This window comes from Pteropus vampyrus, unplaced genomic scaffold (assembly GCF_000151845.1).
Source record: "Pteropus vampyrus isolate Shadow unplaced genomic scaffold, Pvam_2.0 Scaffold113, whole genome shotgun sequence".
Classification (NCBI taxonomy): domain Eukaryota; kingdom Metazoa; phylum Chordata; class Mammalia; order Chiroptera; family Pteropodidae; genus Pteropus; species Pteropus vampyrus.
Genome location: NW_011888894.1, coordinates 26,178 through 38,617, shown reverse-complemented (window position 1 = coordinate 38,617; position 12,440 = coordinate 26,178). Strand labels below are relative to the sequence as shown.

The 12,440-nt window shown below is 35.7% G+C and overlaps 1 protein-coding gene across 1 annotated transcript in view; it reads right to left on the bottom strand.

The window, feature by feature from the left end:
- EXOC6B (exocyst complex component 6B) overlaps positions 1–12,185 on the bottom strand; it is a 543,568-nt gene extending 531,383 nt beyond the window's left edge. Inside the window, exon 1 of the mRNA XM_011365544.2 lies at positions 11,965–12,185. Within this exon, the coding sequence (XP_011363846.1) occupies positions 11,965–12,077 (113 nt within the window). The 5' untranslated portion in view covers positions 12,078–12,185. The remainder of the gene's footprint in view (positions 1–11,964) is intronic.
- Between the last annotated feature and the right edge of the window lie 255 nt (positions 12,186–12,440).

Sequence of the window (12,440 nt, the reverse complement as noted above, 5' to 3'; positions counted from 1 at the left end):
AGTGTTAGCACATACCCCAAGCTGCTTCCAGGTAAGAATCTTAGCGCACTCTTTGGGCACTCTTCTTCACTCCACTTCTTCTGGAGGAATAAGGTGGCTTATTCAGGTTCTTCGACTTTCATAAAAAGATAGTAATCCTACCCATGGATGGTTTCCTTTTAAAGCACATATAGCTCTGTACTTAACTAAGAACACAGGCAAATGATACATTCAGAAAAAAAAGAAACTAATTCCTTTCTACAACCCTGAACTCACTGATAACTCATTACTTATCAAAAACCTTGACTACTAAAAGTAGTACTTATGAAGAAATAACTAACGTACATGTAATGCATATACGCTTTCAGGTTAGAAACCATGGAGACTGGACATATATACATTTTATTAAAAAAAGTATCTATAGTTCATAAGATTCAAAAGTAAACAATGATCCAAAAAAAAGGGAGGAGGATAATAAAACACTTCCAACTTCTACTATAGATATTACCAAATCTATGCCTTGATTAGCAAAGATCAGCAGAGGACTGCATTCCTTTGGCTCCCTGCAGAATAGCTTTTACTAAATCATGCTTTGGTTATGCCATATGCTTTCACTAAAGGACAATATAGGAAACAGCCTGTCACATACTGCTGCATTTACTATATAGATATTAAAGTTACATTTTACAGGGCCTTCTTTGTGAAGACTTATGGAAGAAATAGTCCTCTGGTCTTAGAACCAAAAATAGCTGTGCTTCTCCAAAATAACTACTTTTTAATTTTACAACACCATAACTCAAATAACTGAACATGTCTCTTTTTTGTACTAGTTGCTGGAAAGCCTAGGGCCAAACTGATGGCCTACCTTTAAAAAATGTACATATCTTCCAATACAAATTCTTTTATTCATTTAAATTTCCTCCATGTCTTTCCTTTTGTAATTCAGTAAGTTATGGCTTCCCCATTAAGAAGTTACACTTTGACTCAAAACCTCTTGGTGTATCAAAAAAGTATTCTTCGGGAACATGTTAAATGTTGTAAAAGATCTGCTCTTTACAAATATGAATTGTTTAACTGCTCTCACTCTTGACTTCATGTACTTCTTCCTACCTCTGTTTTCCACGCGTCCCAATTTCTTCACCATCTCCAATGTATCTATTATGTATATTTCTTTTAAGTCATGTACATTTTTGGAAACTAATTGCTTTCTCGAACAAATAAAGGGGAAAACTAGAGAATAAGAGAAAGAAGAGTTAATTGTCAATTGATTTAATTCCTTTCCATGAGAGGGAAAGAAGATTGAGAATAACCCAAAAACAGAGTTAAGAAAAAATTAATCTCCCCTCAAGAAAAAGTCAAAATATAGTGTAAAATATGTATGTTAACTTACACACAACTAAAAAAAAAAAAAATTTACCATTCTGCAGACATCTAGAAATGTAAAATATAAATACATATAATTTACAGATACACATAACAAATTGTTTTTAAAATAGTCAAAATATTAAAATATTCCATTATTGTTGTCTATTTCTTAGCTGAACTCTCCTTAACTCAAATATTGGAACAAAGCCTATGCAACATCAGTTTGCCTTTGAGCAAATGTTTTCCTTGCTTTCTAAATACTCCAGAGGTACTACTACATTGCAAAAATAGCTTTACTTTTCTTTCCCATAGCAAAAGCAAAGATCTCTAAGAAATGACCTACTAGTCACCTTTGGTCTCATGTTTAAGCTCAGGTCTGCACTAACTCAATTTTTACTAACTCCTCCCCTTAACTCTTTGCTTTTCCCTCCCAAGCAAATTTGAAATGTCATCATTGCTCAGCTTCTCAACCCAGATTCACACATTTCATTGATTGACCACTCACTAATTTTTTTCTTCAAGTTGCTTTCAGCTAGAAGCTTGATTCTGGTATATGATTAAAGCAATTATTACATCATAAGCAAATACTACAAACTATCAACTTCAATGATGTAAAGGATCAAAATATTTTTATTTTCTTCAATGACCTAATATTCATATATATCATATTCCAAATGAAAATTACATCATAAATATTATAGGAAATTCTAAACTGCTTCCAAACCCACACTAAATAATTGTCCTTATCAGTAACTTCTGCAACTAATGCATGATGGGCTGAAGCTGCAAATGATGTAAACATAAGAATACATGCCATAACATTTTAAAGTAAAAATCTATTTAAATGTTGACATCCTCTGATTTGCTAAGAATTTTATTTGTATATGAAACAGAAATATCTCATAATATCACTGCATTCCCCCCAAAAAACCTGATTTCAAATTATCGCAGCTCCTTGGTATAAGAGTTTTTTAATTCTTTTAAAATGTCTGTTTATTCATGTCCCTTTATGACTGAAATAATGAAAAAGTAGGTTTGAAGCTTTCATTCCTTGAAAACAATAGTTTCTTTGTTTTAGTAATCACAACTCATTTCAGTTTGTATACTCTTGACGTGTTTAAGCAAAGCATAACTATCAAAGATTGTGTACTACTGCTCCCAAATTAAAAAGAAAAATACCAACTTCATAGAAAAATCAGCAAATATGGATAGCATGTGCGTGCGCACGTGCACACGTGCATACACACACACACACACACACACACACACACACACACACACACACACACACACACAAAGATATATAAAAAGCCTTTACACATAAAGAGAGATGTTCGGCTTTACTCATAATAAGAAAAGTACAAATGAAAACTACATTGAAATCTCATTTATCACATTGGCAAAAACTCAAAAGTCCAATACATACCCTGTTGAAAAACCTATGGAAAAATGAGCAATTTCATAGACTATCCAAGGGAGAGCAAAATGGCATAACCTCTACAGAGAGTAATATCTACCAAACTACAGATACATTCATCATTTACTCAGCAATCTCACTTCTGGCAATCTATCCTACAGATACAGTATGAAATGTACAGAAAGAAATAACAAATATTCAGGATTATTCATCGCTGAATTATTTTGTCCAGCAAAAGACTGGAAATAACCCAACTATGCAGAAACAGGGATTGGTTGAATAAACCATGGCATATTCACATTATGAAATACTCAGTAGCTGCAAAAAAGATTAAAGAAAATCTCTGCAGATTGATATGAGCAAATCTCCAAAATGTATTGATGAGTAAAAAACTAAGCTGCAGAACTGTAAATATAGTACACTACTTATTTTGTAAAAAAGAAAAGAAAATAAAAGTTTCTAAGCTTATATTTGCATAAAAACCACAATGAAAGAACAACAATAAAATGGGGAAAATAGAGGAAATGGATGAAAAAATATTTATTAGTTCTATGGATCATTCCTTTTCTTTCATTTTTATAATAAAATATTTCAAACCCAGACAAAAATAATTTACCTATTCATTTTTATTTTCAAAGTTACAGTACTTAAGATTTTCAGATCAGTTTTGCAAGCATTATATATTAGATATGATGATAACAAATAAACTCTTGAAATTCAAATGGGATAACTATCAAATGCTAAACTTCCATTTAATTTCTCTGTGACTACTAATTTGTCTGTGGTTTGAATCTAATTAATCAGATAACACATCAGAATAACCTTCCAATGGAAGAGCTTCAAAGAAAACTTTTGTTTATTTAGCTCAAATAAAACCAGACACAGAGCCCATAGCTGACTGAACCTAATCAGCACTGTCTCATCAGCTACATGAGGGCTCTTTCAGTTTGTCGAATTTTCCAATTTGCTTGACAACTCAATGATGTTATTAAAAAACCTCTATCAAATGCAAAAAATCATTCTCCTATTCCATATAGTAATGAAACATTTAACTCGCCTCTTTTTTCCAAATGTACAATTTTAACTGTTTGTTAAACACTAAACTTTATAAAACGTGCAATTAGAATACAATATTTTAATCACTAGAGTTACCATACTTAAATTCGCAAACTTTTGACAACACTGCACAAAATACTAAAGAATGATACGGAGCCACAGATTATACTTTAGGTTGATGAAGAGGAAGAGGTACTATAAAGATACATATATTTACAAAAAGTAAACATTTCTGATATGTTGAAGTTTTCAAGATTTTTGGCAGTTTTTTTTCTCAAAAGCTTTGTCATATTTTTAAGATAGTTAATCTGCAAAGCAGTTAATTAACCCCTAATTAACAGTTGATAATACGATTACTTTATTCCATTTATTCAACAAATATTTTCTGAGCACCAATTGTATGTCAAGCACTCTTAAGTTCTCAGAATACAGCAGCAAACCAAAGAAAAAAAATCCCTCTCCTCCTATAATATATACTCTAGTAGAAGAGACAATCAAAAAAATTACATATGTCAGGTAGTAGTAAGTGCTATCAAGAAAAACAAAGTTCCTCCCCCTTTGTTTTCTATACCAATAAATAGCATCACCATTCACCTAGTTACTTAGGCCAAGAGCCTTAGAATAATCCTTGATTGCCTCTTTTTTTTCTTTTATTAGTTTCAAGTATACAGTACATTGGTTAGACATTTATGTAGTTTATAAAATGATCCCCCTAACTGTTCCTTCTTTCCTCTGGTTTTCCACCTAGCCAATATATTAATGCTAACTGCATTCCCTATGCCGTGCTCCCCATCCCTGTGACCATCTATCAACTACTAATATGTACTTCTTTAACCCTTCATTCCATTTTCTCAGCCTCCCCAACCCCCATCCCCTCTGTCTGTCACTAATTGTTCTCTATATTTGTCAGTTTTTGATTAGTTTGCTCTTTTTGTTCCTTAGATTCCACATATAAGTGAAATCGTATGGCATTTATCTTTCGCTATCTGACTTATTTCACTGAGCATAATAACCCCCAGGTCCATCCATGTTGTTGCAAATGGTAGGATTACATTATTTTTATGGCTGAATAATATTACATTGTATATATGAACCATAACTTCTTTATCCAATTGTCTGTTGATAGGCATTTAGGATGCTTCCATACTGGCTATAGTAAATTGTGCTGCCATGAATATTGGGGTTGATTGCCTCTTTCTTTAACTCCCATAAATAATCTATCGGTTTGGCTCTACTTTCAAAATATATTCTAAGTCCAACTACTTTTCATCAACTTCTCCCCAACACCTTATTACCACAACTATTTTCTTGCCTCTTATTACTACAAATGTCCCTTGGCTAATTTCCCTGTTTCTTCTCTTAATTGTCTCCACACAGCAGCCAGAAAGTTCTTATTTAACATAACTTAGAGCGTGTCACTTTCCTTCTCAAAACTCTCCTTCCCATAACATTTGTAATAAAATCAAAGTCTCTTAATCTACATGGTCTGGACCCTGACTACTCTCCTCCCATCGCCTCCCACCATTATGCTTCTCCTGAAGGCCTTGACAAGTACTGTGCACTCTGTCTGGAAGAGAATTCGACCCAGAAAACGATATGGCTTGCTCTGCTCCTTCACTCTCTTCAAACTTTTGTCAGAACAACTTTTTCTAACCACCTAAACAAAAACAATACCCCATCATATGTAACACTAATCACTAAACAGCATCTCTTTTTCTATTTGTTTATTCTATAATTAGGCCACTGGAATACAAGGTACTTAAAGGCAAGATTTGCCTATTTTGTTCCCTGCTATATTCCATAGCCTGGAACAGTATCTAGCACATAGAAGTTACTCAATAAGTATTTGCTGAATGAATTAATTCATGAATTAATTATGATATAGCTACACAATATGTAACAAAGTATGAAACTGTATATAACATGTCAACTAAAAAAGCAAGGCACAACATGATAATACTCTTCTAATACTTCCTGTAATAAAATACACATGGAAAAAGTTAAAAAGAAATATACAAATCTAAGAGTTGTGACGGGGTGGTAGGATTAACTTTTTTGTTGTCTATTTCTTCAATCTTTGTAAAAGTCATTATATTACATTTATAATTAAAATATTGAAATGTTATTTTTTAAAGGGAGCTACTACTAAAAAATAAGCAATCAACAATGAAAGATAATTTATTTCCCCTCAATGACTGTCAGAGAGGGAAGATAGATATTAGAATCACTTGAGGGGCTTTATAAATTTGTTTCTTATCTCCTCCTCTGTTCTCTACTCTATCCCAAAATAACCACTCCCAAGCTCTGATTATTGATGAATATTATATCCCTCAGATACATGAGTAATGAGTAAAGAACAACAACAACAACAACAAAAAAGGCCAAAAATCATTAAACATTAACTCCAAAAACAGAAATATCTTAATTCCACATATCAAACTCAAGGATAAAAAGCAAAATTGGACTCTCATTACCTGAGTAAACTACTACCTAAAAGAATGCTTTATCTCCTTTTTCAAAATTTTTTGTTTCTACAATGTAGGTGGTATCCCCATTTTATAAATGAGAAAACTGCCCATTCAGGTGGCAAGTTGCTTATAAAAATAATTAATCAATTAAAAAGGTCCATGCATGGACCAATAATGAGAACTTATCATGAACTAAGGATTATAATTAACTGATTTCCGTACAATTCAGGTAATGGGGAAAGGCAGAGTATGGAAAACAAAGTCTTGTAGCCAAAGGCACAGAGTAGTAAGTGAGGAAGCCAGGTCCCCATATTTAATTATCAAATGGCACTGAGCAAAATACCTTTTGAAAATTCCCCCCAATCTGTTTCTGTAAGAGCCACCTTTACAAACAAACCTAAAAAAGCAAGATAGAAATTGTTCCTACACTGACAGTATAGCTTTTTTTTATTTAATTTTATTTATTTTATATTAGTTTCAGGTATACAGTCCAATGATTAGACACCAAGAACATAGCTTTATAACAACAAAATATATAAGGCGAAGTCTAGAAGGCAATGCATCAAAATAACAGTAGTTGTGTTATAGAATTATAAGTAATTTTTAAAATAGTTTACAAAATTTTATGTTGACAATGTTTTAACAGTGAAAATAATTAAAGAGATAAGATTCTATCACTAATATACTTTATATTAATCTCGAGACTGGGTAGTATGACACAAAGCAATTCCACAAGGTAAGACAAGAATCAGTCCCAAAAGTAAAGTGCTTTACCAGGATCAAATATAGCAATCACATCATTCTTATAACACAAGACCTCAGAAAAGGAAGGCAGCAATTGAGCTAAAAAGAGAAAATCATTAGCTGCAACATTAGAGCAAACTTCTTTCTGGGTGAGAACATTCAACAAAGGGAGTCAGGCTGAACAGCAAAGTCAAATAAACATAATGATAGGGTCTTAAATATTACGTTTCTACCACAAAGAAGGAATATAAATTTCACGGTAAAAAGATAAATCACCTAGGAATATATCTGGGTAAGAAAAGATGGCACTCAACAAATGATGCTCCAACAACCAGATACTATCATGAAAAAGAATGAAAATGAATACCTTTCCTTACACTAGATAAAGTAACTCAAAATGGATCACAGACCTTAATGTAAGAGTTAAAACTATAAAACTCTTAGAAAAAAGAAGCAAACCTTCGTTATCATTAAGCAAAGGCTTCGTAGATACACCAAAAGCACAAGAAAAAAAAGCTAAAAATAGATAAACTGAATCACAACAAAATTAAAAAAAACTTTTGTGCAGCAAATGATACCATCACGAAAGAAAAAAGACAACTCACACAATGGAAGAAAGTATTTACGAATCATATAGCTGATGAGACTTATATCCAGGACATATAAGAACGCTTACAACTCAAAAATAAAAAGACAAAAAATCCAAACAAAAACTGAACAAAGGATCTGAACAGACATTACTTCAAAGGTAAATAACCAATAAGCACATGAAAAGATTAGCCATTAGGAAAATGCATATCAAAGCTACAGTGAAATGCAACTTCATACTTAGAATGGCTAAAATAAAAAAGATAGTAACAAATGCAGACAAGGACATGGAGAAACTAGAACCTCATACATTGCTCAATGGAATGTAAAATGGTACAGACATTTTGAAAAATAGTTTGGCAGTTTCTCGAAATGTTAAACATAGTTACCATATGACCTAGAATTCAACTCCTAGGTATACATGCAAGAGAAATGAAAACATGTGTCCACAAAAAAACTAGCACACAAATGTTCATAGAAGCATTGTTCATAAGAGCCCCAAAATGGAAACAACCCAAATGTCCATCAACTGATGAATAAAATGTGACATATCCATACAAATACTATTCAGCAATAAAAAAAAATGAAGTACGGATATAAACTATCTCATGAATGAACCTTGAAAACAGTATGCTTAGTCACAAAGAAACATATCGTATAATTTTATTTCCATGAAATGTGCAGAATACACAAACCCATACAGAAAGTAATGATTGCCTGGGGAAAAGGGGGGACAAAATGAAGAGTGATTACTAATAGGTATGGGGTGTCTTTTCAGAATGTTCTAAAATTAGACCGTAGTGACTGCCTCACAACCCTGACTATACTAAAAACCACTGAATAGTACATTTTAAATCAGTGAACTATATGGTATATGAATTATATCTCAATAAAACTATTTTTTTTTAAGATAATGTATTTCACATGTGATAATGGAAGGAAACTAGTTTTGGGTGGTGAGCACACAAGAGTATACAGATAACAAATTATAATGTTGTACACCTGAAATTTATATAATGTTATTAATCAATGTTACCTCAATAATTTAAAAAGTTTGAAAAACAAAATCTGAAACGGAAATTAAGAATGAATGTCAATTGCTAGTACCCAGAGAGCAACTTGAGGAAATGATCTACTGAATAAGTGATATGAAAGAAAACTAGAGATATAGAGATGAGATTTGAAAAAATGAAAATATGGAACACTGTGCATGAGTGATTTGCAATCGATATTTTAGCATTAGTACTACAAAGCTGGAATGAATATTATTTTAAAAACAAGACAGGCCAGGGTAGGTGGGGAAGAAAAAAAAGCAAGACAAGCCATAATATCTCTTTCCTCATCTGTAAAATCAGGACGTCCAGCTAACAAAATAATTTGTAAGATGAAGACAGAGAAGAAAGAGATGGCTGCTTTCCCAAAAGAATTTGCTAGGCAACAAGCTCTATATGCATGATATGCTCAGGCCTTTCAGAATTACAATGAAAAAAGAGAGGCACTCCTTACGATATGTGGGAATCTACAAACATTGCATGTACTGTTCAAGATTAAAATAAGGATAGATATATAATGAAAAAGTCAAGCCACTGTGGCTCCTCAAACAAAACGGAATAAGACTGGAAGAATAATTTATGTACCAGGAAAAGAAAGCAAGTAATGATTCATGATAGCTGGCAATGGAAAGAGTCTGGTTAGGTAAAGTAGCTAAGGGGAATTTTGTGAAGAGCAGGAATTTTAGGGGTGAGTATATTAATTTTATATCTGCTATCAGTTTACTGTTATTGTCCGTTCTCCGTTCTTCCATTCCTTTTCAGTTACAAAACCTAACTCTTGAACAGCTAAGAATCTGGTGCCTTAAAATGCTACCTCAAAACATGGAAGAAATAGGATAGACGATGAAGAGACAGGAGTCGTCTGGGATTTACAGTTGAGAATAAACTTAGAGAAGAGAGCCTACTGCCTTAATCAAACCTGAATAATTATCGTATTGTGGTGGAAAAACAGGATATAATGAGAATAGGGGTGCATCCAGGGTAAAGCATGGGATCTAAAAACATCAAATCTGTACAAGCTGTTATCTGCGCATGGGATAAGAAAAAAGGTGAGATCATCCCCTATGAATATGGGCAGGGACAAGATAAAGATAAAGACAGTGGGTACTACATGTATTACAGTATGTTCAAGTGACTGAATCTTGGGTCTAATCTGCCAAAGACAGGATGAGGCCAAAAATGAAAAAACCCTAATAATGAGTAAGGGAGTCAGGAAAAGCAACTAAAACTGACAGGATAGTACAGAGGTTCTCAAACCTTTTCTTTTTTTAACCACGTTCACTTACGGCAAACGATCCCTTAATCCATCTATCACCACAAAACCCTACTTTCCAGTGGGAAAAGAACTCAGTGATAACAATGAAGCAAATTTCAGGAAGAACAGCTAACTTATATTTGAATCTTAATGCATATATTCTTAAGCCAAGATACTAGAAAATTATAGGCCAAAATTCAGCTGATACAAATATGCGTTACTATTCCGTGGAGGGTTAACATAATAAATCACAACAAACTAAGTTGATAACACTAAATTTATCTTATAACTAAGAACTACAGCAATTGAAAACCACAACCAACACTTAACAACATTGATGGTGTTCTGAGAAAGAATCCTTCCTAAAAACTCTGGTAATCCCAACTGCTCTAGTGGGAGCATTGTTTGGCTGCCAACTGCATACAGCTCAGCAGCCAAATTTCTTAGAATACTGAAACAGCAACCTCAGTAACTTTAATAACATTTTGTTTTAGGAAAACCAACTATTAGTAACCATTAATAATGAACTTATAATACTAGTAAGTAGACTTAGTTTAAATAAAAGATAATGAAATGAGGATTGATCATTCACCTTCAAGAACTCAAGAAAATGGATAAACAGAGGAGCCTAATGGTCACGATCATAATGCATTAAGGAACCAAAGGCAAACCACTAAGATGGTTATGTTCAGGGATGGCACTTGGAGAACTGTGCGAAGAGTGTGCCTTAGAAAAAAAAGCTTTGCCAGTGGAGGTGAAGAGTAAAGTCTCCACTCTGTCACCCCCTTCAAACACTTTCATGAAGCAACTCGCCCCATGAAAAAACAAGCAATGAGTAAAAACTCTTTTTTGGAGGGAAGAGCAGTGATCCAAGACTGTACAAGACCAGTAAGACAATTATCTTCTGGCTACCTGGAGATCAGAAGGTACCACCGGAAGAGTGTAGATGAGTTAGTTCTAGGGCACTGGTAAACTGAGGGGAATGGGAAAGGTAGTTTGAAATTGGGCTTGGTAAACAATTAACAGAAAGTACAGGTAGATGATAATCCCCCAACTGAAGCAAAACAACAGAGGTTAAGAATGCAGACTCTGGATGACACTGCCTGAGTAAGAATCTCAACTTCCCCATTCTATTTTCTCAGTGACCTTGGGCAAATCACTTAACCTCTCTGCCTCATCTGTAAAGTGAAGGTAGTAACAATACCTACCTAATAGGATTGTCTTGCGATTTGTAAGTTACATTTGTAAATTGCTTAATAGTATCTTGCGATATAAACAGTGAGTGGTACCTAAGTTTTGTCAAATAAATTGAGGTAGCTGGGGGTTTGTTCTGACATCTCCAAATAAAATGTAGGTGTGTGGGCAAAGTAATGGTAACGAGGGCGGGAGCGGGGATCATTTTTTCTTGGCGATCATACTACCATAAAGCTGCAACTTCGAAAGAGGTCGTCCTCTTGACTCGGTTAAGGGAGCACACGCTCCAAGGGGCGAGGGTTGAGGGAAACTTCCTTCCTTCCAGGCCTAGGATTTTCAGGAACTCGTTTCTGAGAAGCGGTTGTGATTTTAAGGAGGCAAGAGTTTAATTTCCGAGCAACAGGCCATGGGGTAAAATTCTGTTTTGTCTGAAGAGCAGGACTTATGTCTAGAGCAGGACGGGGTTTGACGCGGAGGAAGAAGGGTGATGTCCTCAGGGAAAGATCTGCTAAGAACCACCATCAGTTCAGCGCGCTCTAGTTGCCCAGCGCCCGGCTAGCCTCGGAGGAAGAACGAAGGCTGCCCCAGCCCGGAGGAAGGCAGCAGGAAGAGCCTTCACAGTAAGTGGACTGTGGGAGCCTGCGATCTCCGGGAAGGGACCCTATGTCAGGGTGCGGATGGAGACCCGCCTCGCAGAGAGTGGAGGTCGCGCGCCTGGCTCTCCGAAGGGTGGGGCCGGAGCTGGCCCTGTGGCTGGCCAGACACACGGCCCCGAAGTAGCCTGCCCCGCTGTCCCGCCCGTGCCCGCCCGTGCCCGCCCGTCGGCGGCCCCGGCACGCGGGGTACCTGAGCGTGGGCCCGATGCAGGCCGTGTCGGTGCTCTCGATCTCTCGCAGGATGCGCTCGTGCTCCGCCGCTGTCTCCAGGCTCTCCGCCTCCGCCATCTTACTCCGCTCCATAGACTCGGGGAGCCCGGCACTGTCCCCTCCTTCAGCTCCACTCACCTTTCACTCTCACTCTCACCCCAGGCTCCAGAGCCTCCCCAGTCTCTGGCTACCCGCAGAACGACCCCGCCCTCAGTCTCAGCACGCCCCCTTGCGTCAACACGTCCGCCGACGTTTCACGCAATGCCCTCTGGGATTTGTAGTTCTTTGGACGATGTCAGACAGGGCTCCGCTCATTTATTCATTAAATCCATAAATACATATGGATTTATTTATGGATTTAGTGAAATCCGAACTCTAAGCCTGCATATGCAGCAGTGATCAAGTCAGGCAGTGGCACTAATCCCACAAGTTCTTAAGAGCCTTGCCACAAAGCTC